This window comes from Anguilla anguilla, chromosome 4 (genome assembly GCF_013347855.1).
Source record: "Anguilla anguilla isolate fAngAng1 chromosome 4, fAngAng1.pri, whole genome shotgun sequence".
In the NCBI taxonomy this organism is placed as follows: Eukaryota; Metazoa; Chordata; class Actinopteri; order Anguilliformes; family Anguillidae; genus Anguilla; species Anguilla anguilla.
In genome coordinates this window covers 59411999-59438917 of record NC_049204.1, presented here as the reverse complement: position 1 = coordinate 59438917, position 26919 = coordinate 59411999, and the positions used below count along the sequence as shown (strand labels likewise).

Sequence of the window (26919 nt, the reverse complement as noted above, 5' to 3'; positions counted from 1 at the left end):
AAAACAGGCAGTGATGGAACGGTTCTCCCCCCCCCCTTCAGTCCTGTGTGAGTTTTCCTATCAGATATTAGTAATGTTCTCCATTACGGCTCAGTAACAGGAAGCAGGCATTATTGTTCTGGTAATTTGTACCGTAAAAGTGAGCACCGCATTGTTTTTGTGATATATCTTTGCGTGTGCGACATTGTTTTGAAAGCGGATTTGTTGGCGTATTGCGTGGAAACAGAAGCTGCCCCAAATCTGGGAACAGGCCTGCCATGCAAGGCTGTAAGCCGCCAGAGGCTGCCCGCTTCCTGTTACCCTCGTTAAAAATGCGACCGAGCGGTTGAACTCTTTGACCTCTCCTCGGACCCCTTTGAACCTTCTCTTACCTCAGGTCAGCTGTTGCTCTTGGTCTCCCACTGGGAAATTCTGAAGCCTTTGCTGCAGCAGAGCTCCCCCTAGCTGCCGCAGAAGGCGCTGCAAATTGAAAGGGACAAACGTTTAAAAAAAATATTTTTAATGACGGTGCTGCTGACTTGCAAGCTGCCGTGTAAATTTGAAACAGCCCCTGGCAGGTTGTAAACAGGCCCTAAATATCCCACTTTCTTTTTTCGCCATTGTTCAGCTCTTGGGAGCGGTGTGTTTCCCGTGCTTTACCTTTCCTGACGATCCGTTGTTAACAGGCACATCCCATTTCATCCTTGTGATTTATCCAGTCGCTTATGTCCTGGTCATTCCCCTGTTCTAGAATGCTTCTTGCTAGGTTTATGACTTCCGCCTGATAAAATCCAAGCGTTCATTTTCTGTTTGCGTTTGTGTAGTAGAAATGCCTTGAGTGGGGAATTGATCTAGAACAGTCATGGTAATCACATGCTTTGTGTGAGTAGTCCTGTGGAGGGGTTGCATTGCTACACTATCTGTGTGCGTGTGTGTGTGTGCGTGTGTTTGTGTGCGTGTGTGTGTGTGTGTGCACACATGCAGTTTATTACATGTGCTTTCTTTGTCTCCCACAGCTCTGCAGAGACACCCGAGCCATACAGAGAGAGAGGGAGGGAGGCACAGCCCGCACCTGAGCTGCAGCATGGCCGCACTGGTCTGACGAGCACCCGGTGAGAGCGCACGAGCGTGTGGGCGGGGCGGGGCGGGGCGCGGTGGGCGGGGCCGCGTCCGACATCACGTGCACACACACGCACACACACACACACTGCTGCGCTGGCCCTTTGTCTGAGATGCGGGACTCTAATCAGGATTACACGCCCGGAAGCTCCTCAAATCCGCCCAAACCCTGCCGCACGGCCTTCATCTTATCCGCTGTGACACACTCCACCCCCGTCCTGCGGGACGTCCCGCGCGTGTAATCACACTCTCTCTCTCTCTCTCTGAGGACAGCCCGGGTGTCAGCCCAAACGAACGGCTTCGCTGGCTGTGTTTGGCAGTGTGAGGCGGTCAGGCAGTCTCAGTCCGGAGGGAGAGAGAAGGACGCCGGCCCTCACAAAGCCAGGACGACCGGCATACCTCACATAGCTGTACGGCAGTGCGTGCTGGGAAATTCCTCACACAGTCACAGCGCTCTTAACTGACTGCAAGGTCAGCCCAGTCCATTTAGGCTGCGAGGTGTGAAGAAGTGGCTTTAGCTTCCCTGTTCTAATGAATTAAAAATGCTTCTGAAGTATCTGTTCCTGCCTGACTGCCTCGGCCCTAGGGTAACATATTAGCATACTTTATTTACATACATTATACAGCGTCTGTGGTAAACGGCCTTTTTTTATTCACCGTCTTATCTTTGTAGTATCTGCAGTCGTGATGGCCTGCATCGACTTGCTGTTTGCACATAATTAGCTGTTTGTAAAAGTTTATGTGCTGTTTGTGTTTTCATGTTTTTGTGTTCATGCGCGTTTGCTTGGGGGTCCGCAGAGAGCAGTGGAAAGCTCTCACGCCTGTGTGAAGTGCTCATGAGTTTGAAACGGTGCAGCGCCCCCCCCGCGCCCCCCAGTGTCCGAGCCTGACACCCCCGTGTGACGGGCGTGCCGCCCTGGTGCGACGCTCGGTTGGCGGGTGCGAGTGGCCTTGGTGGCCCGGCGCCCTTCCCGCGCGGCCTCAGTTTGAGGAACGCGTTCGCGCCGCGGCGCTAGCTTGCCACACCTCTGACCTCGCCAAAAAAAACCCAGCCTGCCGACGGCGCCGGCCCCACCCACCCAGCTGGTGCGTTTACACGTGTGCGTGTGGAACAGCGCGTTTGCAGACCGCGTATTTTCTGTTCCAAATGTCTCTTATTTCTTTTTGCAGGGTACTGCAGGTCTGAATCACTGTCACTCAGGCTGTTCATTTTCACGTTCCTGCTGATAGTGCAGCGACGTGTTGGAAGTTACAGACTCACCAGGAGCGATCAATGAAACCAACAGACTCTTTGTGCATTGGTTTCAATACAATGAAGAATTTATTTTTAGCGTTGTTGAAAATCGATTTCTGGTTTACTTAATGCTTAATGTGTGTAGCTTTTGTAAAGTGGAGCATAGAATTGGGGGTTTGCATGTACTCAGTTGGCTTCAAACCTGTTAAGGCTCGACATGGAGGCAGGCTGGCCAGTAGGTGGCGCTGCTGGTGCGCAGGGGTCTGGCTGCGAGTGGAAAGTCTTTTAAAAGGTTGAGTTTGTTGCTGCTGTACCAGACAGTGCCAGCGCCCTCGCTCACATTATAGATCTCCGTTTCTGCTCGGGGTCTGTGGGGGGGTCCGGCCTCTTGCTGAGCGTCTGCGGGAGTCTGAGAGGCCATTCAGACCGAAACAGAGCAGGCTAGTGTGGGCTGAAACAGGACAGGCCGTCTGTTCTTACGGTCAGCGCGCGCCGCTGATCCCGGATACTGCTGATCTCACGGAGCGAGCTGACGAAGTGTGAGGTCACCGCGGTCCGGACGGAGACCGTCCCGGAAGAGCGTCCCGCACGCGACCGGGCCGGCGTGCGGAGTCACAGGTCGCGCCCACGGGGGCGTGGCCCAAACCGGCGTGGGGGCGTGAGGTCAGCCCCGGCACGTGACGCTGCGGAGCGAGAGAGCGGGTCTAACCGGCGTGCGTGTGTGTGTGTGTGTGTGTGCGCGTGTGCGTGTGTGCGTGTGTGCGTGTGTGTGTGTGTTCAGAGGGCTGGGAGGGCGAGCAAGCCGCCTCTGCTGACGATGAGGACCCTGCTGCAGTAGAGACGGATGGTATGGGAATGATGGAGCTCCCCAATGGGCAGTCGAACGTCGCCACCTTCGCTGCTACTGCTTCTGAGGTGAGCTCCGCCTCCGTAACCACGTCAACGCCACGCCGTTTGAACTTAACATCGTCATGCTTACCAATAACCCCGCCTCTACGCCTTATAGTATAGTACTGAATAACAGGTTTTTTTATGGAGAAATGTTGTTGGAATGGGAACTCTGGGCAAATTCACATTTTCCATCTGTGGGCATGGGTTGTGATGTCTAATTTAATTATATTCCGTGTGCGGGTCCGTGCATTTCAGACACACCTAATTTCCATGTAGCCCGGTGTGTTCCTCAAGCCAGCCTGTGGCCAAAGCTGTGGGTATTATCTATTGAAACCACAGAAATACAGAGCACAATAAAGAAATACTTTCTCTACCTTTTCAGCAAGCTGCAGGTCATTATGTAAGGGTTCTCTTGCTTACCAGTAATCCCACCTCTTCTCAGTGAGAAATGTTCTTCCAAGCCTTCTCTCTTCTGTGAATATACTCCCACAGTAATCCTCTGAGATTTCGAGAGGTGGTTTTTTTTTTATCCTTGCGTGTTGTATTCCAATATTTTATTTCTTGACTGATTTTTTAGAATGCCAAACTAAACCTAAAGTGGACACAGTAGCCTTAAATTGATGTTCTGTTTTGAAAATTAAAGATAATGGTTATAAACAAAATTTCCTGAAATTATTTCTTGCTTATTTTCTTGTTTAAAAAAAAAAAAATAAATAAACTCAAGACTGTTTATTATCCCCTTTTTTTAATAAAGCGTTGTTTTCCCCAAACAGACGTCTATTTTTGCTAGTGTTGTTCTGACACAGTAGCGACGCTGCAGAAAGAGCGCGAAAACTAGCGAGCTGATCTTGCTTCTGCCGCTCGTGAAACTAACACTTTCGGCATATTTAAACACTCTCGTGTTTTAATTTCAGCGCACAAGATGGACATCTGTCACCATGCCAGAAAAAAACGATTAAAGTTTTTTTTGTCAAGTGTGAAGGTTTTGGGCACATTATGAAAAGAACTCTAACCTTAATATCTTGAATATTGTGGATGAGTAGGGTTTTGAATATTGAGGATGAGGGAGGGCTACGGCTGAGCGTGGACGGATGAGACAGGCTGTGCCTGCGTGGTTGATAGAGACGCCGCTGCTCGTTTCCGCAGAAGAGCAGCAGCTCAGAGTCCCTCAGCGACAAGGCCTCTGCTGAGCTGAAGAAGAGCTTTGATGCCGTTGTGTTTGATGTCCTGAAGGTCACACCTGAAGAATATGCGGTAAGAGTTCTGTCGTCTGCAGTTTTGCAACAAGCCCTGCCCCCCCCCCCCCCCCATGAATGTCTCATCATCATTTCCATTTGAAATGCCGTTATTTACGGTGAGACAAACCAGGGAGGATTTCCTAGGAGCCGGTTTGGGAAGCGGTGGAAATGGGTCAAGTGCAGTTCAGCAGTAATTAATGTGTTCTGGCAAGTATTTGGTCCGGCATGAATTTCCTCTGTCATATTAAAGAAACGCAATGAAATGTTCACATAAACTTGTTTTTCAAGGAGATATTTGGGTCTTCCCCAAAAGTAAAGGACTCTAAGGAGGAGTGGTATTTGTTCCATTACCTAAGATGTTATTCAGTTCAGAATAAGATTTGTGTTTGTTTTGTACAACTTTAGAAAATTTCTACAGATCTTAAAAAAAAAAAAAAAAAAAAAAAAAAAAGAACTGGACTGATTCTGGACTACATTGGACTGGATATATTTTCTATTTAATATCTTTGAACCTTCTCTGAAGTCAAACGTGCGAGTTTTAACTAAGGTTGTATACGCGACAGTGCACTTATTTATATACAGCTTGGACCCTGTAGTTAGTAAAGCTGGCTGTACTTCCTGGGGTTGAGCTTTATAGAGAACAGCCCAATGCTGTTCTTACCTGGACTGTTGAAGCTCTCTGGACACTGGTGTTCGGCTGCCATTTCCGTTTTACCAGCAGGGGTTGCTCTTTCTCTCTGTCTGACCTGGAACTCAGCCAGCCCGCCTCTGCACTTACCCTTTATTCAATTTTGTGTGTGTGTGTGTGTGTGTGCGTGTGGGTACGTGTGTGTGTGGAGGCGGTAATATTATTTTTAAACTGGTCTCAATCGGTTTTCATTTATTACTCTTGATTAGCAAGCTGTATTTGAATGATCCATTGAAGAGTAATCCCAAAGCGTTCTCTTAATAGCATCTCACATTATGGTGCTCTCTCTCTCTTCCTGTCAATTTCCTGTCGCTGGTAAATTGGTTACATTTTGTGGGGTAAAATCAGCTGCCTAAATTCAAAGAAAATACTTAAACTAAATCTGTCCAGAACCTGTATATTGCTGTTGGGTATAAAGCAGAACACGAAGGCTGGCAAGCAAACTTCAGTTTATTGAAACTTTTTCACAGCTAATTAAAAAGCTGGAAGTGCACAGGTTAGAGACATGTTTACACAAGTTGACATTACTCGTGTTTTTTAAATAAAATCTAAATATTTTTACAGAGAGCGAGAGTTGTCCTATTCATTGATCATTACATATCGTATTTCCTAGACATTGCCTCTTAGTCAAGTTGCTTGTTGGGTAATGAGGAAGCTGCACAGGGAACCCGCTGTCAGGAAATGATGTAAAGCAGAAGGCCAGAGCTGCCCAGTAATGGTTTAACACAGAGAAAGTGTCTGTCCTTCACTTGCCCTCCCTGTCAAAAGCCCCGACTTGAATCTGGTTTTTTTTTTTTAAATGTGTGACTTGACGTGATCTCAACTTTCAGTTTCTGAGGTCGTGTGTGTGTGTGTCCCTAATGGTCAGTTGTCTGCCTTTTTTAGGGCCAGATCACACTCATGGATGCTCCAGTCTTCAAAGCTATTCAGCCAGAGGTGAGTGTGTCTGTTTGTTTCCAGTGTATTAGATGGATCTCTTAATATTCCACGGTGATTGGATCAGCCTTATGTACCTACAAGTGACGGTACTCGCTCTGGTTGCAGTTGTCCTAGTTTGTAGCTGTATCTGATATGATCCAGCAGGGGGCAGCATGCTCCTGTCCTGGAGCTTCAGTGTAAGGTAGAAATAACGGTGTCCCTGAGAACAGAGTCACTCTCTTGACCAGCAGATCCTCAAAGCTGGGTAATCTATAGGCCTGCCACACTGCGGATTGCCTCCAGGCTTCTCTGGGGTGTCCCCACACGCTCAAAGCAGCGGATGAGTCTTTATAGTGACAGAGACAATAAGGGGCTGTGCATGTCTTGTGCTTTTGCTATTGACTTTACTGCTCTGAAACCTATGTGGTGTTCAGATGCCTAAATAAAAACAGTGACTGCATTAGCCCTTCGCGTGGGTGTGCGGATACACATGTAGGCACAAGTACTCCCAAACATCCACGCGTGAAGGTATACCAGGGCCCTGACCAGTTCCTTCTAAAACCAGTCAGCTAAGAAAATTAGCTAACACTTTACATTAAGGTTTCATTAACTAACACGAGTAAATGCATTAATTAACCTGAACAATGAATGAACTGATCTATTAACATTTATTAATGTTTACTAAGCCATTAGCTACTGTGGAATAGCCCAGAGGTTGAGCAAGCAGGTTTCATGGTGTAAACAATGTGGTGCAAGTGTTACAGTAGTGAACGGTTTGTTCATGTTCACTTCCTTAAGTATTTCCTGTCAGCGTATGAGACGTTGCTTGTTATTGAAAAATCTTACTCCTCGTTGCGGAAAATCTTCTGCAGGAAGACCTCTGCCCATATGTAGGCTATTAAATGTAACGAGCCATTTCAGTGAGCTGCGGTTTTTGCCGAAGCACAGATATCATGTATGTTTTTCGTTTTTTGGGTTTGCTATCGCAGTTTTTAAAAATTTCATCACTCTACTTCTCATTGTGCTGATAAAAAAAAGTGCTTGTGTGTTTGTAATGGTGCAGAATAGAACCATTTTGGTCTGGTGTGTATGTAAGTCTCCACCTCTTACCCTGGCTAAATGAGCTAATTGCCTGTGAAGATCACAGTAAAACGTCTCGTGTAGGGACACAGGAACAGTCCTCGGCTGTCATTCATGCGCTTATAAAGAAGTGTAGCTCAAATGACACATGGCGTAAATGTTAGTGCTAATTAAGTCATTTGGGCCAGATGTTGCCAGAAAGATACGACCTTCGTTGCCCTCTTCTGGTGTAGAACGCCAGGAGCATGTGTGGGCATGTTTTACTGCACTTTAGCGTATGGATAGCTGTTATCAGTACACTGAGGGTATCAATGAAATATTCTTTACTGATAATCTCTTACTGATAATACCACAGCTGGAATGTTGTCTTTGTTGTAAAAAGATTCCTGTTTTTAAACTATGGTTGTGCTTGGCTTGTGTTCATGTGGCAGATGTCTGGGGAAAGCCAGATTGCTTCTAGAAGGGATATTACAGGTGGGCCAGTAGGGGGCGGTATTGTCTTTGCGTCGGGTAAACAAATGAGCTTGTATAGACAGGGGCTCTAATGTGCGCTTAGTTGGGCAGGACACATACATGAATTTGTATTTATTTATTTATTTATTTACTTATTTATTTTTTAGAATTCCAGCCCTGCTCATTCTCCTGCTACTGATCATTTAATTGAATCCTTCTCGCTGGACTAATACGTGTTCAGATGTTTCCTCCTGTTCTGTCCCGGCAGAACCATAAATGCGTGGTTCGTTTAAATAAGCACGGCTTCCCGTGTTTTATCTTCTCGCGGACGCACCCCCAGGGCGACTTGTGAAATTGTAAATATTGTGTCTCCGTGCCGTATAGAAGAAAAACGGCTAGTCGAGGAAGATGGCTCGAGTTCCCGCTGGACTGAGATGATGAGAATAGCAGTGCCGCTGTTCTCTCACACCCATGCACACGTGCTAACCCGCACACGGCCACAGCTGGTGAACTGCCTCGGTGAGGCTGGTTTCCCACGTCTCTGTGGCTCTCTGCGGACGGCCGTCATTCTCTCTCGTTTCATTATGACATCATGAAGAAATGACCTGTTTCACGCTGGCACTGGCGGCATGTTCTTTGTGAAACCGCATTTACGCCATAAAGAATTTACTGGCTTGAATATGCCGACCAATCATTTGCTCACGTTCTCGTTTGTGTCCGTTGCTGCTGCTTCGCCGACGTCATTCTTCTGAGACGGCCCAGATTTCGTTTCGTCCCCGTTCCCGGACCAGGTTGCCTCTCCCGCTTTCTCATCACGGAGTGATTTATTAAAAACGAGCATGTCCTCTTGGTCGAAACGCGCACTTGAATTTAATCGAGCGGGTTAAGCTAGCCCATAATTTACCTTTCTCGACATTGGAACCCAGTGTAGCGTTGCTGCCCTGTGCTGTTTTTCCATAAGTGCCTCAGCAGACGGAGCGTGCGGTCGCGGGGGGCGGGGGGGGGGGAAGAGGGCGGTGGGAAGGGACAAAGCCGCGTGTGATCTTTTAGCATCAGAATGCTAGGACGCCGCTGCGCGCGGCTGACAGAGCCCGCTCCGCGCAGGTTATAATGGGAAAAGCACATCCGTGGAGGAGGGGGGGCCGCGGGGATCGCTGCGATATTACTCAGTGTCAAAGCGTCAGTCCTCGGTAACGTGAAGACTTTTCCTGACGCCTCCCTGGGATCTGCGCTTGTCGTTACGGGCGGAATGTTACTCTCCTTCTCCGAAAAAGGGCGGGGGGGGGGGGACCAGCGTGCCGCCCCGTCAGGGTTTTAAATGAAGAGGCGCTGTGCTGCTGCTCTGGAGGGGCACCGGCTCGGTGGGCGGGGGTCTCCTGGGCCTGCTCCTGGTTCCGCCCTCGCTGGGATCCCGTTTGGGCGGGGCGGAGGCCCACTGCAGACTCACTTTGGCAGGAGGGGGCCTCCGCACGGTCCGTTAAAATGGGCCTGTCCTCTGCCTTCTGTAGTCCTAAATCTTTTCCCTCCTCCCACTTAGACCCATCCAAGTAACAGTGCCATGAGAAAGTATTTGCCCCCTTCCTGATTTCCTCTATTATTGCATTTTTGTCACACTGAATGGTTTCAGATCTTTCAGACGGAATGTAATATTAGACAAAGGGAACCTGAGCAGACACATTTTTAAAATTATTATTTCGTTTATTTAATGAGGAGTTATCGAATGCTTATGTCACACATGTGAAGGTCCCAAGGCAGCAAAGCATGCCCACACCTCCACACTACCCACCTCCATGTCTGAAAGTGATTTGGTTACCCAGGTGTGATCCATACCCTGATTCATGACATGGTCATAAAGGGTCAATAAGTTGCACCTGCGTTTAAGGCTTGTGCAACATGTGTGCTCGATTCTGTCCTATAAGAGACCAAGGCTGCGTTCTAAAGGTGTTACTTTTTAAGATGACGTTATTAGCCTTACTGTGTAAAGCTCTGTTTGAAGTTGTGTGAAATCTGCTAAGTGACAGTTACGTAATGTAATACAATATATGAATGTTGCACCGCAAAAAGCTGAAACCACAGGAGCACTGGGCTGGCTGAATTTGTCAGGTTATGACAGGCTGCCTTTCTGTGACGGTGGCTCAGCAGACCCCTGCGAGGGTGGCGTGCGGCGGTTCAGCGAAAACCCATAAACCCACGACGGGGCGGCGCTGACGCCGAGCGCACTTGGCGGGTCGATCTCTCCGCGGCAGCGCGCTTCCAGGCAGGAGAGTGCTAAGAGTGCTACCAGAAGTATTTTTAGGAGCCCGAATGTTTCCCCCCGGTCTCCCAAGTGCGTGATGGCTGCATCCATCACTCTGACGAGAGAAAGCCCTCTGCTTCTGCCTCCGCTGCGCGGGACGAGGCGAGGAGGCTCACCCCCGGCCCGCCGACGCTTATTTGGCTGGCGGTTCTGTTCTCTGGAAAATGGAAAACTCCATTTAAAAAGGGGGGGGGGGGGGGGGGGGGGGGGGGGGGATTTGCTGGGCTGCTGAATCCTGTAACTGAAGCAGTTTTTTTCTTCTTCTGGGGCTTATAATGTGAATTTTATTAAAAGTTTGCTCAGGGAGAGGTCTGGTTTTACTTAGCCGCCGCGGCGCGGGCCGGCCGGGCTCCCCGCTGCAGAGGAGCCGCAGCTGAACAGGCCAGAGGGCCCAGAAAGCCTCTGCTCACATCGGGGCCCTTCTCTGGAGCCGCCCCTATGGAGCATGGAATGGCCCACATAGGGTTCTCCCTCTTCATACTGGTCCTCCCCTTGGTCCTCCCATCCAAAACTCTCTCCCCCCCCCCCCCCCCCCCCTTGCATTACTGCTGTAATGATCTGCAGCTGCCAGCTGTTTTGAAATATTGCAGACACCCCAGTGCTATGGCAACCGAGTTGGAAACAAATAAGGATTTGGCAGGCGTAGCTTGTTTTGGTTATTTGAACAGACCATTAGTTTGTCTGCACACCATGAAGACAATGCTGAACTTTTTTTTGACAAGACACATTGGCAGATCACATTTCATGTGAATTGGTCAAGTAGCAGTGGATATAGCCCAAATGAGAGATACAATTATGGAGCACTATGTTGAAAAACAACAGAAAGATTCCTGAAATATCAGTAATGCAATGTAGCACCACCTAGTGGCCAGTCTGTTCCAGTTGCTGTGCAGCCATTCAGACATACCCTTGACAACTGTGCTGAGAATCACCTATGTGGGTAGGCCAAAACTGAGTCTATAGTGCTGCCATCTGGTTTGTTTGGACTGGTACTTCAGAGCTAATATTTGTCAGAGAGGAAGAATTTTGTGACTGTTGAAATTGTCATATGCACTATGTCTCCCCCAGGTGGCCAATATGGGCAAGGTATCAACTGCTGCATGAGTTCAGCCATCCAAACAAGCCTGCCAAATTAGGCAAAGCTGGCTCTCACCAGCTGAAAGCTGAAAATTATTAGTGTGCAAAGGGAAGGGGGAAGGGGGGGCAATAAAATAAAAGGATCCTAACAAAACAAGAGGGACCCAGGCCCCACAATGCATGGACCCACGATAATAATGATAATAATAATCATAATAATGTAATCAAGGTGTTGTTATGGATGTAGGATATTGATAACATGCATGGGAGAAGGGCACCTTTATGGGAATAGGTGAGGAATAAAGACAAGGGAACTAATGCCTAGATGGGCAAATGGTTGTGCCTCTCTTCTTCAGTCTTTTGATCTGTTAACATGTAGGCTGATAGATGAAATCCGTGGGATTGTAATTGCTGAATGAGTCATGCATTGTGTTAAAATGAAGTTTAGGCCTAAGCAGAAGTATTTTGAAGAACTATGATATTTTATATTTTAATTGTTCCTGATGTTGGCTGTTACAAAGACAGGCACACACAGGGGCGTGCCCTGGACTGAGTTGTTTAAAAACCTGTAGGATATCCCTCCATGTAAATTATGACCTCCACCAGCCTCTGGAGAGAAACTCTTGGCCAGTATGCGAGTGGACATGTGAACGCTCTGAATTATGGGTTTAGCTGGCTAACGTCATGCACTTCAACATTCCTCCCGAACTTCACCATGTAATTGTGCAGCTGTATGAAACCTCCTCCCTTTAAGAGTTCCTTCTTTTGAATTTTGCAAGCACGGGGGCTGTTTTTATAAAGCTTTTATAAAAACCGAATAAGAACGTGACCGCGCCCCTCTGATCGGTGTTCTTTCGGGTCCCTGCCGGGTCACTGCTTTGCAACGGGACATCGTTTAACTTCGTTAAAAAAAATTTGGTTTTATTTCCCCTCGAGATTCCCTCCTGGTTGAAACGGTAGGGCTGCGTCAGGCTCTGTTTGTAATGCTTACTCAGCGGCTCGTTTTGATTTGTTGATAAAACAACGAATCAAAAATAAATCCGGTGTTTGTTTTAAATGTCGAGATGCAGACGGGAAACGGGCGCGGCGATAGCAGGGTGCTAGCGGTCGTGCCGCGGCTGAATTCCAGATACCCCCAGAGATGAGTGGTGTATTTTTTTTATTTTCACTTATTTTCCTTTGTGTAACGTGTTGCCAGTGCGCGACGTTGAGGGCCTTCCTCAGTTAGTTGCCTTCGTGGCCGACAGATGAAGATGCTCTTGTGTCGTCTCAGGTTTCTCACCCTTGGGGGGGGGGGGGGGAGGGGGAAGGAAAAGACAAGATATCCATTCACTGCCGTAACTCACAGTGCTATCACTCTTAAAAAATCAAAGCAGACCGTGTTACCACAGGAGTGGTGTGATCGAAGGGTCAGGTTGCTCGTCTGTGGACACTCCCATTCGCTTTTCTGCCCGATTCATATCTGGGGGGAAAGGGTGAAGAACTCCCCCCCCCCCCCCCCCCCCCAACATTCTTTCACCTCCTCCCTCTCCTCAAGTGCTTCAAAACGGTTTCGAAGTGTGACATATTTACAAACTGATTTGAGAGACCTAAGAGAAGTATGAAGCCGTATAGCTTAAAGACTACATACAACGTACGAAGCCCTGACCCTTGTGAATGGAGGTATTGACACCTCTGAGAGCATGCGGAAGCCATTTTAGGTGTTGGTTTGGTAAAAACTACGTGGTGCAAATGGCCGCATTTATGACCTTCAAATGCAGATGTTTTTATCATCCGCCAACAGACATGCAGTATTATTTATATTTTATGTACCAGAAGGGTTATCATTCCATCATTTATATGGTGCCTGTCTGTGCAGTCTTGTCTACATCAGCGAGACGAGCATAAAGATCAAACTCTGAATTTAATATGTGCACAGCAGTGAGAGAACGGGACGCGCTAAAAATACTGTCAAGGGGAATCAAAGGGACCTCTATTTTTTGCATTTAAACTCTTGATTCAATTTGGAACCAGTGACAGCATTGACACATTTTCTCTCCAAATGCTATGCTCGTATTTTAGATTCATACTTTACATACAGTATTGTCGTGCTATGAATGAAGCAACCTTCTTGAAACCAAGGTTGTTGGGTTCTTAATAACCTCTGAATAATTGAATAGGGACTATATTTTATACATTCCCTTGAAACCTGTAGGTTGGTGACTGTAAATCTTTTACTATATATTACTATACTGACATTTAGATCTGAATGACTGTCACACTATCGACTACACATCTTTTTTGCGATAAGTTTTACTCCTGAGAGACTTTCTTTCTTTTCACTTTCATTTCACCATTTGGGCCTACCAATGACCTCATAGGTTTAAGCTTATTTGTCTATGTATTGCACATGTAGTCAAATCCACCTTTTGGGAGCTACCGCAGTGTGTGGGTATTGTATCTTTCCTTGTGTTGGAACAGTGTCAGAAAGACCAGCACTAGACATCTCAAACAGTGAGTTTCACAAATTCCTCAGTTTTCATTTCATTTTACGGTCAGTTGTCAGGTGATACTGTTTGAGTGGAGTTATTTTCTCTAGGAGTGGCCAGTTGAGACCCATTTAGACAACAGTCTTTAGAGGGTCTGTTTAGAGTCGGCCCACTTACAGTTTGGAATCTCTCACAACCACCCTGCTTGTTGTCTGGAAACAGGAAGAAGCTGCCATAGCTGCCTCGTCCTTGTGTAACTCACGCATTGCTCCAGCAGCCTTGCGCTGATTGGCTGGGGATCACGAGCCACAGCGTGTAGGTCTCCCTCTCCGCTGACCTACTTGCTGGGCTCACGGCAACAGGAGCTTCTTAGAAACATCAGCTGAACCGGTGGTCCTGCCTGACTCAGGCGCCCATTATTAATGGCAGAGAGAGAGACAGAGAGAGAGAGGGACAGCGAGCGAGCGAGCGAGGGGGAGATGTGAGTGACAGGAAGGTTGTCTGCGAAGACTGCGATGTTTAAAGAAACACTTTGGTTAAATAAACCAGGAGTGCTGAGTGCTGATGTTTGGCAGGTTTTTGGACCTGGGGGGGGGGGGGAGGGGAGGGGAGGGGGGGCTCATCCAGTGATAACTGCAGCTCCTTTCAGACAGTGCAGCTGTGACTGTGGTCAGTGTTCCCATTCCTGCAGGCACCCTAGGATGGCTGTGTTTACAGTCTGGTATCACAGACTGCCTGACTGTGAGGTCCACTCTTTATTCCAGCCCCTCAAATGTCTAAATATCATAGGCACCATTTTCCACCATTTTCACAGTTTCCCTGCTGCCAGCCTCAGCCCTGTGGACTCACCTCTTTATCTGACTGCACTGCACGGCTGGAGTTTTAGTGCTTTAAAGTGACTGACGCAGATGTAGCATACCTCTGAAATGTTATAATGGAGACTTTTTTTTATTGAGTCTTCTCTTTTAGCTAAGCAGTAGTTTTTTGGGAGTCTCTTGGCATGAGTGCATGTTAAATTCTCTCCTTATTAAACAGTGAGATCAAGTAAAGGGGAAGCACACTAGGGGTCATTTTTAAGGGCCAGTATGCGATCAGCACATGCTGTTGAACCTCTTGGGGGCGGGGGGGCGGCGGGTGGGAGGGCAGTTTCCATTGGGCTCGCATTAATAAGCACGCGTCTGTCCTGGAGCGGTCTGCGGCGGCTGGCGGCTCCGCGCGCCTCGTCCTCTGGGACGGGCTGGGCGCGAGTCTGCCGAACGCCGCTTGCACAACACTTTCCTCGCCGCTACATCGGGGCCGTGCGCTCGCCGTCCCGAGCCAGAGCTCCCCTGGCCCCGGGCCCAGGGCCCCGCACGCCCCCACTGTCCCGACTGCGCCCCCCCCCCCCCAGTGGTGTCTGAGCACGAGTGTGGTCTCCTTGGCCCCACACCCGATCTTCCAGAAGCTCCTCTGCCAGGCATGAGGAAAGCATTGATTATTCGAGTGACGCAGGAAGGGGGCTACCAGGAGGCGTAAGGAGGAGGAAATGGCTGCGCCAGCCGAACGTTACACTGCTCTGCCCTTCGCGGCCGCGGCGCTAACGTGCTAACGCTGTTTTGCTAACGCTGCTGAGCTGTGGAAGTAATTGGGGTAGACAGGGCTCCGCTGGCGTTCGTTCAGATGTGTTGCCGTGCGTGATGTTTACTTTGAAAAATCTGCTGCTTTTTGTTTTTTTTCCCCCCCCTTGTAATTGGTTCGTCCCTTGCCTGTTTTGGTTTTGGGGTTTGATCGCGCATTTTATGTGGATTACGAGCCTTTGGTGCTGCAGGGTCTCAGGCTTTTAGCGGTGCCTTGGTGTCATGAGGAGTTCTGTGACCGTTACGGGAAAACAGACGGTGTTTGGACTGTATTTACATTTTCTGATTTTCTGTTTTATTTCGCCGTCGTCTTTCTAGGAGTTGTCTAGCTGCGGCTGGAACAAGAAAGAAAAGCACAGCTCCGCCCCCAATGCTGTGGCCTTCACCCGCAGGTTCAACCAGGTGAGTCACATCGATAAACAGAACGTCCTCACCTGCAGGTTCAACCAGGTGAGTCACATCGATGAACAGAACGGCCTCACCTGCAGGTTCGACCAGGTGAGTCACATCGATAAACAGAACGGCCTCACCTGCAGGTTCAACCAGGTGAGTCTCATCGATAAACCGAACGGCCTCACCTGCAGGTTCAACCAGGTGAGTCAATCCCTCAAAAAGAACAAGCGCAGGGATCAAATAAAATGGCGAACAGGCAATCCTTGTTCGCTCAGTTCTTTCTTTCAAACTCTCTATTGTTCTCTCTCTTTTAACAAAAGGAGACTGAGTGTGTTGACTGAGTGTGGGGTGTCGGCTGTGGGCTGTCTGGCAGTCAGGTGATTGGAAGCTGCATTGAAGTTCTTTACCAGCGCGTGATGTTAGTACATGATATCTGATCTGGAACAGCCTGCTTCAATCACAGGCATATCCGTTAACACGCCAAAATCCCAGGGCTAATCTGTCGAACAGAACTACACTCGGGAAGTATTGCGTGCCACCTTTTTCATGCAAATGACGTTCTATCATCTTCTCCATAACTATGTTGAGAATGGTCCACACGGTTTACCCCTCTCTAGTGCTCACCATCTATTCTCAAGACTCCCAGCTCTTAGTTTTTAGTGATGGTCCGTCGCCCCGCCTGTCCTTGCTTCGGCCAGACACGGCCCGCGCTGCCTGACTGGTGTGTGTGGGCGAGTGTGCACCTCGCTCTGCTGTTTGGGGTGACTGCGAGGTCTTCTCATCTTGCTCCACAGCGTTGTACTCTTCACCTTAAAGATCAGCCTCGTGTCCGTCCAGGACAAATATTAGCGTATCTGCAAAGAATGCGTTTCGAGCGTTCGGTGGAAAGTTCCTCCGTTTGTAGCGGTACCCAAACTACCATTCAAGATGTTACGCACTGGGCTGTCGGAGCCAAGCAAAATGAGCCTTTTGAATAATGTGACTTGGAAAATATGGAGGGAAAAAAAGAGAAAAGAATCCCAAAAGAGACCCTATTATTCATTTTATTGTCATCGTCAACCTTTGGAACTGAGTGAAGGTGTTGTACCAAGGTTGGTATGAGTGAGAAGGTCATGCCAGTGTTCTTGTGCCCCCCCCCCCCCCCCCCACGCCTCCCAGGGCCTGAGCAGTGGTTCCACCCAGAGTCCTGGGTCAGTTCCCCGTCCTCCAGGCATAAGTAGTTGAGCACAGCACGACTGGGGCCCGGACCGCCCCAGCTGCGATTACCGAGAAGACCTAACCCTCCTTCAAGTTCTCCGCCTCCTTTCATGAGAGGGAGACTGATGTTATTAAATTCCTTAATCCTGAGTTACCGCTCGTTGCCTGAGTCCGTGTGATCTTTAATTTATTATTATGGTTCAGTTGGAACGGCGTAAGCCAATAACGGGACGGGTTTATGTGACCATAAACTGCGCGGTAAAGCCTCGTGTTTGGGAGTGGGGCTCTTAAGGCTCTCTCTCGGTGTCGTATATAACCGCGGTCGATGGGAACGTGCGAGGGACAGAGACCGCGGGCCCTGCAGCCAGCCGTCTGGCTGTTTGTGTCCCTCGCCCCGCGGCCCAATGCCCGTTTCAGCTGGCTCACAATGCTGCCTTTCGCGTCACCGCAGCCGTCGCAGCTGATTGGCTCCTGTCGTCACGTTGTCGTACTTGTCGAATTTTCGCTCTCCGTTACTCCATTCGGATAGTCGGTGCTTGCTTTGTCAGTGTGCTCTTTTTTTTTTTTTTTACCAGGGTGCTTTGCAGCAGGTTCACACTGTGCAGTCTGTAGTTCATGTGTACAGCTGGGATTGGCTCGGAACATGAGGGGGAGTCCTTTGCTTTAGTGCCCCCCCGGCCCTGCCCCACCTTGTGATTCAACCGTACAGACTCCAGGTGCTGTGTTAGCAGTGACCTAACACTGCTGCATCTGTCAGTGTGTGGAAGCAGGGTACCCTGACCCCTCAGCCTCTGCTCTCGTAACAGTAACCTTCTCCTCTCTGCCCCTGTGCTCCCTGTCTAAATCGCCCTCCGTCCTTCCTCTACGTCCTCCTCACTCACAGACTCCAGATTAGCGCTTGACAGATGTTCTCCATTAAGCACATCTGGTTCTCTTTCCCTTAGATTTTGTGCGTTGGATTTCGGAAGTTTTCGGGGTAGGGGCAGAGCGCCGTGTTGCTTTGTTTTCCTTTTTACTCCCGTGATAAAATCAAGCGACAGTGTCGGAGGGTCACGGCAACAGGAAAACGAGGCTCGGAGACATTGTAACAAAACCATCCGTGAATGTGTGGGGTGCTAGCATTGCCCTTGGGCTTGCTTGCACAGTAGCGATTTATTCTTTAGCACTGGAAGCATCTCCTGTGTCACTCTCCCATAAATACACATGCAGATTGCATTCGGGCAGTTTTATTACGGTGGGGTTACTTGGGGAACACCTTGGGAAATCTGATTCTGTCATGTGCTGAGAAGTAGTGTCCCACCAGAGGGATGTGTCCTGGAAGCATCCGATCCCCGTGGCCATGGCGACCAGCGTTTGTTGTGATTCGTCGGTTGGCATGGTATTCCCATTATCACAGCTGAGGCTCTTTTGGAAATCCAAAGTCTGTTATTTATTTCCATTCCGTTCCCTCCCCGGCAGAATTGATTACCCTTGGCGGCAGGGAATGAAAATGAGGTCAATATACAAGCGGGGAAACGCAGAACTCTGGAACTCGGCCGCAGTTGGGTGATGTCAGTACCTGAACTGAGTTCCGCACGCACTCCAGCAGCGAGATTAGCGCCGATCTCCCAGGGCTGTATTTCTGACTTGGCTGCGTGGACACCTTTTCGTAAAGCTAGTATCTGTCTGAGGGAGCTTTCAGGAACAATCTGTGCAGACTGCTGTGGAAAAAACCTAATTCCGCCGGGGGGCTCATATTGCCCTGTTCTCAAGTAGTTACGACAGTACTGAACCCATGTCATAACTGATTTATATACTTTGGTAACATTGTGCAACTGGTTTTTTATGAAGTAACGTTTTTCTCTTTTTCAGACGACATAGAAAGTAGGGATTTCCTGTACTTTAACCCATTAAACGTGCTTGGTGTGCTTTGTTGAGACACATGAATATATCTGTCTAGCACTGTCTGATTGTGGATTAGTCTATTTGAATAGCTTTCTAATGGAAATCTGTTCAACCATGCAATATTCATGAAATGTTGAGCTTCATATTTAATTGCTGGGGAAATGCATGTTGAATGGGAAGCGATGCCTGTGCCTTGCACGTGTGAGCACTGCTCAGAGATATGGATTGTGCGGTGGCCATTACCGTGTGAGTGCTCAGTGCTTTCTCTGTCTGCCCTGGCAGGTCAGCTTCTGGGTGGTCCGGGAGATCCTGCACGCACAGACCCTGAAAATCAGAGCCGAGGTTTTGAGTCTTTACATCAGAACCGCGAAGGTAATAATCTATGAGTGTTTCTCGCTGGGGCCAGTACCCTTGCCCTCCTGGATTCGGTTGGCATGAAGTACCCTTTGTTTTCCCGCTGACTTGCATGTCTGTGATGGCTTTTCTGTCTGCCACGCCTGCTTTCAGAAACTCTGTGAGATGAACAACCTCCATGCAGTGATGGCGGTGGTGTCTGGTTTACAAAGCGCTCCAATCTTTAGGCTGACCAAGACATGGGCAGTGAGTATATCTATGGCCTTCACACTACGCAACTGGTTTTACCTGTATGAAAAGCAGACAAATGGCGATGTCTCTGTCCTTCCAGTCTTTCCAGGAATATTGTAAACTATTATTTTTTTCTATTCACTTAAATGTTCCCTCTCCCCTTTACCATATTGCATTCAATTGCTATATGTTAATTTTTTAGAAATGATAGAAATCGGAATCATTTTTATGTGGTTCCAGGAATACAATCATTTAATTGCAGATGACTCATGCTAGCTGCAGTTTACAAAAAAATTTACAACAAATCGCAAATTCTGTGGTATTCTGCATGTATGTGTAAATTCCGCTTTTTAACCCAGATTCTGTGATTCCGTCTGCAATTTCCACAAAACGGAAAACATGAGGACCTGCTTTCCTTGCACAGAATAAAGCCGGGCACCCACCGCAAGCGTATCGACCGCGAGCGCACTACGCGCGTAACTGAAGCGTAGTTGAAGTACTGTTATTACAACGGCAGCGGGCGACGTCGTCTCCACCAGATGCGAACGCGTCGCGTACCGGCTGCGAAGCTCGCGCGACACAAGCGAACTGAAGCGTAGTTTTTCGCTTCTGTTCTATTTTTTTCGGCTTGTCGCGCGTCACGATGGCCTGTTTATACACAGAAATATGCTCTAAAATGCTAGGTATACATGCTCTGATTTATATTTCATCCTTATATTACTGGGGGTGTGTCCCTAGTTACCTCCCAGATATTTTATAAGCAGCTAAAAAAATACAAGCCTTTTCGTTTTGTAAAAATAAATAAATAAATAAATAACTGGAACCTGGGGAAAAGGCAAACTTAGTTTCGCTGTCTTATTTTGCGGAGGGGGTGGGGTAAATTTGAAAATACACCACAGAAAGACGTAGCCTATTGAATGACGTAGAAGTGAATGCACCGAGCAGCGGTTTGTTAGCTCGAGTGTTGGAAGGTAGTTTTTAACCAACCATTGCTCAGCCTATTTGACTTCTCCGATGTCTTCGTTCCCCGTGCTTTCAAAAAGGGCTTGTTAATAAAAATCAGATAATCCACAGAGCTTTAAAAAAATCAGATTATTTAGTGGTCTTGCCGATGAAAATGCACCTATTTTATAAATGAAGTTGTAAGCAAGCCTTTATTGCACTTGTACGTCAAAGCTTCCGGTGTTCATGGCGTTGTGGTGTTCATATCCCTTCAATATTAAACTGTTACTGTCTTTTTCATGATTAGCTGATTTTACTAAATCTGATCCTATAAATGTTTTGACGTGAATGACAAGACAACACGGGAATTCCCAATGGTTGATTACGGATTATTTATTATTATTATGATCATTACATATTCTTCATGAAATTGGCACGCTTGTTAACCAAGCAAATAAATTAATACAGTTTGAGATTGATTGTTATGCAGGCTACGTTGCGATTTAAGTTTATGGTAATTCTTGAAAGCGTTTACTTTCTCACGTATTTACGAGTTAACGAAATATTACCAAATTAACAAACTGAAAAAGGTCTCTCACCAAAGTATTCACTTAACCCATAATCAACAGTCGTGAACAAACGTGAAATACACGATGTAATCCCACTGCAGACTGCGAGAGCTACTAGGAATATAGAGCTTTAAGCAAGCCTTTGCGCGACACAAACGGAACCAGTGGAGACACGCTACGCGCCGCGTCGTGCTGCTTCGCCGTGCTGCTTACGCGACGCTTACGCGACACGTGCGGTGGGTGCCCGGCGTAAGATGGGGAAATTGGAGCCCTTAAATTTGATGGTCCGTTGTGGACACAGATGCACAGTGGGGGTCTGTCTCTGTGGCTCTGATTGTGGCTCTCTCTTTAGCTGCTGAGCAGGAAGGACAAGGCTGCGTTCGAGAAACTGGAGTACCTGATGTCCAAAGAGGACAACTACAAGCGTCTGCGGGACTACATCCGGAGCCAGAGCATGACCTCCTGCATTCCCTACTTAGGTAAGGCCCCGTTTCCGGTACCTTCCTTCTCTTTCTGATTGGTTAAAGGTTGATTTTATGATGGTGAAATGAAAGAAAAGAAAGGCTTGGTGTATATATACATCGTTATGTCATTAGAAAAATGAGTTGGCTCCTGTTTTCACACTCTCTGAATCAACATTTAAAGTCCACTAAAGAAGGAGGGGGGAACTTGGCAAGATGCAAGCCTCCACTCTGACAAAAACGCCTCTTTCAAAGCTCAACCTAAACTAAAGTTCTTCCTGCACTATGGACCTTCGCTATCAGTATTTTCCATGCAGTTTAATCAGTCCTCATTTAAAATGTCCTTTTTTTTAAAAAGGTAGAACTATGTGAATGCAATCACAGAGACTGGAGTCTGCGCTCAAGTTTCAACTTCTCAACTTCAGGTTTTATAGGCTGCTGTTAAAAGAGGGGGTGACTGCAGCAGCTGCCAGGTGTAGGATTTGAAACATAAAACCTCCGTTGCCTTTTACGTTGTTCTGAATGGTCATTTTGTAATGCCGTTGGAATTCAATGTCTGTTTTGAGTGTCGTTACAATTAAAATGAGTTACTTCTGAGCAGAGATGTCTCGTTGTTTTGAAATGGAGGATAATGTGAGAATGTCATTTACATTGATTGCTATTTCCAATGGGTTTTCCTTCCTTTTACTTCATTAGCAAGTTTCCCGATTAGCGGAGTTAGCAATGCTTTATGGCAGGCAGTTCCATTCCTCTTAATTGTGTGACCGTAATATCGCTTCTTCATGTCACGATAGATCATATTGATAATATTTCAGTTCAACTGCTTATTGAAATGCTGCGCACATTAACTTATTTCTGAATTCTCAGCACACTCTCGATGTGGGTACAGAGTACATTTATCCATACAGTATAATGATGAAAACACTCAATGACTAATTAGCAGAAAATAAGTGCACTGGTTGCTCAGAGAAAGGCATAATCAGTGCTGAAATGTCAGCCAACCTCAGAAATTAAGTCTAAATGACTTTGCCTAGTGCTCCAACTTTATTTTCCAGTGAATAGTCAATGGAAGTTTTCATCTGTATATCTTTGAAGGATTTTGGAGTCTGTAGTTGTACAGTACTCCTCCCATTTTTGTAGTTATTAAGCATGGAAGACGTATAAAGAACTACATTTTTCCTTTTGTTCCGATAATTTGTGGATGTGGGCAAATGCTTGATAGGGAAGCAAAGTGGAGCGTAATTTGTGAGTAGTGATTAGTTTTCAGTTTATTTCCCGAAAAACAAAATCACTTTGGCACAGACTGACCTTTTCAACTGATCGCCCATCAAAACAGTCACCTGCTGGTAGGAAAACCGAAAGCTTACTGCACCCCCCCCCCCCCTTGTGCTTGGAAATGGGACTGTTTTCTTAAACGCGTAGCTTTGTTGTTTTTATGGCGTCGGTAAGCTCGGATGCGGGCGAGTGCCTGTGTGTATGTTTCGGGCCGTAGGGTATTTATGGGCCCTTCGCCCACTCGCTCGGTAAAGGAAGCTCTGGGTCGGGCGCCGTGGCTGACTGAGGAGCAGAGGGCCGTGTTGTTGCAGACGAGGCAGTACGCGCCGAGCGTCCGTCCCGGTGCCCTTGTAAACGCCGCGGTCGGAGCGCGGTCGTGACGCGCCACCTGTTTCTGAGGTTCCTCGGCTGACCCTCTCATCTTAGCCTCGACTGCTCTCGCCCGTGGCTGTGATTTGTCCGGCCGTGTTGTTGTGAGTGCTGGTGAAAGTCACTTCCGTTTATGTCTCGGGTTGGGTCTTTCCCGCTCTTCCGGCTGGAGAGGTTGTAAGTAGCCTCATGCCAGCCCAGTTTGTGCCATGGCGTACCACTGCTGCACGATTGACTGACTAAGTCTTATCTATGGAGACGGCTTCCCCTGTTTGTATTTGGATAAATGTATTATTCATGGAGAAGCCGTGAACTTAGGGGATGCTTTTAATATTGGCAGCACATTCTTGGTCATGAGTGAGTTGCAACAAACAGGAACTCCAGGCTTGGGGAGTGAAGCGGACCGTGTTCCCTGTGAGTACTTCAGTTTCTCTTTGTGTTTTTATGAGAGCTGCTCTTTTTTTTCCCCTTAGCTTGCGGGTTGGACTTTTTCCTTTTTCGTGCGTGCATGGTTATTTTATTCGTATCGGATGTGGTTATTTTTAAGCTAATGCGTGGGTCTTTGCAGTTCTGTGGCTGTCTCCCTTTGTCTGTTCATCAGTATGGCGTTTAGTCAGAGAAATGTAACGTGGTGTGCAACTAATAACATAGTAGACGCATGAAACTCCAGCAGTTTGAGAGTCATGCTGCAGGGCAGCTTGGTCTCTCTCTCTCTCCTGTGTAAGGAGCAGGCTCTCTGAGAACTTGCAGTGAAGAATCTGGCCAGACGCTAGGCTAATGTGGATGAAATTACATTAACCTGACTCCCTGTCTGCATACCTACTGGATTTAATGAGCGTGAAATCTTTCGGCACCTGGCGGTGGTCGGCACGCAGCGGTTCCCCTCTGGGGGGGGGGGGGGTTGGGGGGTTGGGGGGGTGGCCTGGGGTTCACGGCTGCGAAAGCCACCAGTCTTCTTCCCGCCCTGGTCTCCTGCGGCATCGGCCCGTCACATTGAGAGCCAGCCGAAAAACCCCGCCGTGGAGGCTTTCAAAGAAAACAAGGGTTTCTGGCCCAGGGCGTCCCCGCGGGGGCGGAGTGTGAACCGGGCCCGGGGGGGGGAGGGGGGAGGGGGGGAAGCGGTGTGAACGAGCGGATGCTTCTGGAAGCCGATCGGCCGCTCTGGCAGGCTGGGGGGAAAACGCTGCTCCCTTGTACCGGGGCAGGTCTGAAACGCATTAAAGCGCTGTCATTAGTTCTTGTCGTAAATCTGCGGCTGGCCCTGGGGGAGAGAGAGAGAGAGAGAGAGAGAGAGAGAGAGAGAGAGAGAGCGACTGGCTCCGGGAGCAGCCGAGCGGGGCCCGCGGTGTGCGCCACACCGCCACGCACCTCCGAGGCGCCCGGGTTCCCCAAAAACCGTATCCGTCACTGTCGGCGCCTGTGTTCGTCAGGCATTTGCGTATTTTTGTACTTTCACGGCTCGGTGGAAAACGAGGAATGAGTAAGATTTGTTTAAAGCTGTTACGAATCATCTACCTCGGTTGTGTGTGCGTGCGTGCGTGTGTGTGTACGTGCGTGTGTGCATGTGTGTGTACGTGCGTGTGTGTGCGTGCATGTGTGTGTGCGTGTGTGTGTGTACGTGTGTACGTGTGCGTGTGTGTGTGTGTACGTGTGTGTGTGTATGTGTGTGTGTGCGTACACGTATGTGACAGGACGAAGATCCACTGCTAGGATCCACTGCAGCATGAGAGAAGTGTGCTTGCAGACTGCACTGGGGCTGCCTGCTTTGTGACAGATGTTGACGGGCTTCTGGCAACATTAAAGCTGAGAATGTACAACTCAGCCCCGAATCTCCTGGTGTTCAGATCTGACAGGAAGGCTCGTGTGCCTCCACACAGACTGGCAGCAGGTTCAGGCTGTCCCCCGGCTGAATGATGGATGAGCAGCGAAACCCAGCCTCCTCGTGATGATTCAGCAGTGTGCAACTGCCGGTCTCCAACCGACACAGGACTGCTCAGCCAAAGCCAGATCCTTCATTCTGGATTAGCTTCAGCACTAGCTTCTGCAAGCCACTCGTTTCCTCTTCATTTTCAGCCCTGTTTTCAGGTCCCTACCCAGATTATCCCTCTTTTTCCGTAAACGAAGCGGGATTCGCTCTCATATCGATCGCTATGGGAATCAGGCCCGGGTAGGAGAAGCATCTGAAAGCGGTCTGTGTGAAAATAAACAGTGTTCAGAACGGGTTCCCTGCCAGTGGGGAGCGAATGCCAGGCAGATGAAAATGCCGCGGTTACCCTCGCAGGAAAGCCATATACTCTGATGGAGAGTGCCAGGCGCTGGATTGTTAGCATCGCTACGTAATGGAAAAGTCTAATCAAAATCCCTCCCTCCCTACCTCCCCCCAGAATTTCCATGGCACATGGACTCTTTAATGGACTGATCAGAAAGTAATTGAAGGAGAGAAAAAGAATGTATATATACGTTCACTGGCCACTTTATTAGGTACACCTATATTTTACTAGGGGAAGACCCCCTTTTGCCTGCAGAACAGCTTAAATTCTATACAGCATGGATTCGGCAAGGTGCCGGAAACATTCCTTAGGGATTTTGGCCCATACTGACCCAATAGAATCGCTGAATTCCTGGCTCCAGCAGATTAAATGTATATACATATATACTTGCAGTTTCTGTCGGGGTGTATTCAATACATATTGATTCTTATGCAATGCGTACTTACTAGATCAGCATAAGCATTTAAAAACACAATGGCCAAGAGGTTTTGGGATGAGGCAGCTAATCCTGTGATGTCATTTCACAAGAGAGGACCGGGCTGTTGAGGGGGAGAGGGACTGAGACGATGTAATGTAGGCCATGTAATGCCGCCTTTTTTTTTCTTTTTTTCTTCTTCTTTCGGTGTAATAAATTGGTTACAGGTCAGAATGTGTCTTAAGGAACTCTTTGTCATTGTATTCCCCTGTCTCAGCTGTAGCATGTAGGTATTCTGCACATATTTCATGTTAGTACCGCAAGGAAGTGAGTGTAGGAGACATTTATTATTTAATTCAGGTAACTCTTGCAGGTCTTTCTAACAAATATATTTTAAGGTACACCTACAGTAGAAATGTATATCTCTCATGTGATTTTTAAAAAAATTTATGAATTCCATTTTTAAGCACTGAATTTTTGAAGAACCGAATGTAGACAAATCAAATAATTTTTTCTATCAATACATATTATTAATATAACATTTTTTTCGTTATCTATCAATATATTTTATGAATTAAAAAGTACTTGTGCCCCATCAGTCATTCATTACGACTTCTGCAATGAAAGCAACAATTCTCTGTGGATTAACAAGATTAGCACATAGCTTCAGCCCGCTGTGTGTCGTCAAGACAACCCAAAACAACCAAAAAACAGGGACAACCGCACTGCGTTTTTACAAATGAAATCATAATTTATTCAATGTTTGGTTACATTATGGATGTTTTAATGCAGTTCTGCAAATAATCACTGCAATTTAGTTCGGTCATTTTCAATTAAAAGTAAAATTTGGTCTGAACGGTCGTGCCAGAAAATTTTCCCTGCACCCTGAAACAATCAAATGAAATAATTTCATCATCATTTATGTCCAGTAAATTTTTCAAAATAGGTCATGAAAGAACTATTGCAGTACCCATATTCAGATAAATATGTAAATCTTTGGAGATTGCTTTGAGAGTAGAAAGTCCCTATCAAAATGATATGGGTAATTAGCAGGCTGGGATGACTCCCCACTGTCAGAGGGTGAGGTGGATGGTTTGTACTGACTGGGCGACCCATTTTAGGTTATGTAGAATTTAACCCATCATATTTCTCACCCTGCCCCAATGGCTGTTTGTAGTTCAAATGTACACACCTGGAGAACATGTAATGCTTGGGTTAAAATGATTCCAAAGTTATATATTAATAATCAGTATATGACGTATAACTTATTGGATAAGTTATTTTGAAAGTAAAATTGAAAATTTGCTAGTTGTTTCACATCTATATATACCACAATAGTTTGCTTTATGAAAAGTATTCAATGTATCGCAACTTAAGTTGATTAAGAAGATTTTCAACAATTCATCATACAATAATGGTTGCTGAAAGAAAAGTTCCTTGTACAATGTACACACACAAAAGCGCACACTGGCACACACACACACACACACACACACACACGC

The 26919-nt window shown here is 47.4% G+C and overlaps 1 protein-coding gene across 3 annotated transcripts in view; it reads left to right on the top strand.

Moving 5' to 3' along the window:
- ralgps2 (Ral GEF with PH domain and SH3 binding motif 2) overlaps positions 1-26919 on the top strand; it is an 82375-nt gene that overhangs the window by 26322 nt on the left and 29134 nt on the right. For all 3 annotated transcript variants that reach the window (XM_035414707.1, XM_035414706.1, XM_035414708.1), the window contains exons 2-9: positions 996-1091; positions 3114-3247; positions 4370-4477; positions 6035-6085; positions 15376-15459; positions 18814-18903; positions 19039-19131; positions 20980-21106. In XM_035414707.1, coding sequence (XP_035270598.1) covers positions 3182-3247; positions 4370-4477; positions 6035-6085; positions 15376-15459; positions 18814-18903; positions 19039-19131; positions 20980-21106 — 619 coding nt within the window. In that variant the 5' untranslated portion in view covers positions 996-1091; positions 3114-3181. The remainder of the gene's footprint in view (positions 1-995; positions 1092-3113; positions 3248-4369; positions 4478-6034; positions 6086-15375; positions 15460-18813; positions 18904-19038; positions 19132-20979; positions 21107-26919) is intronic.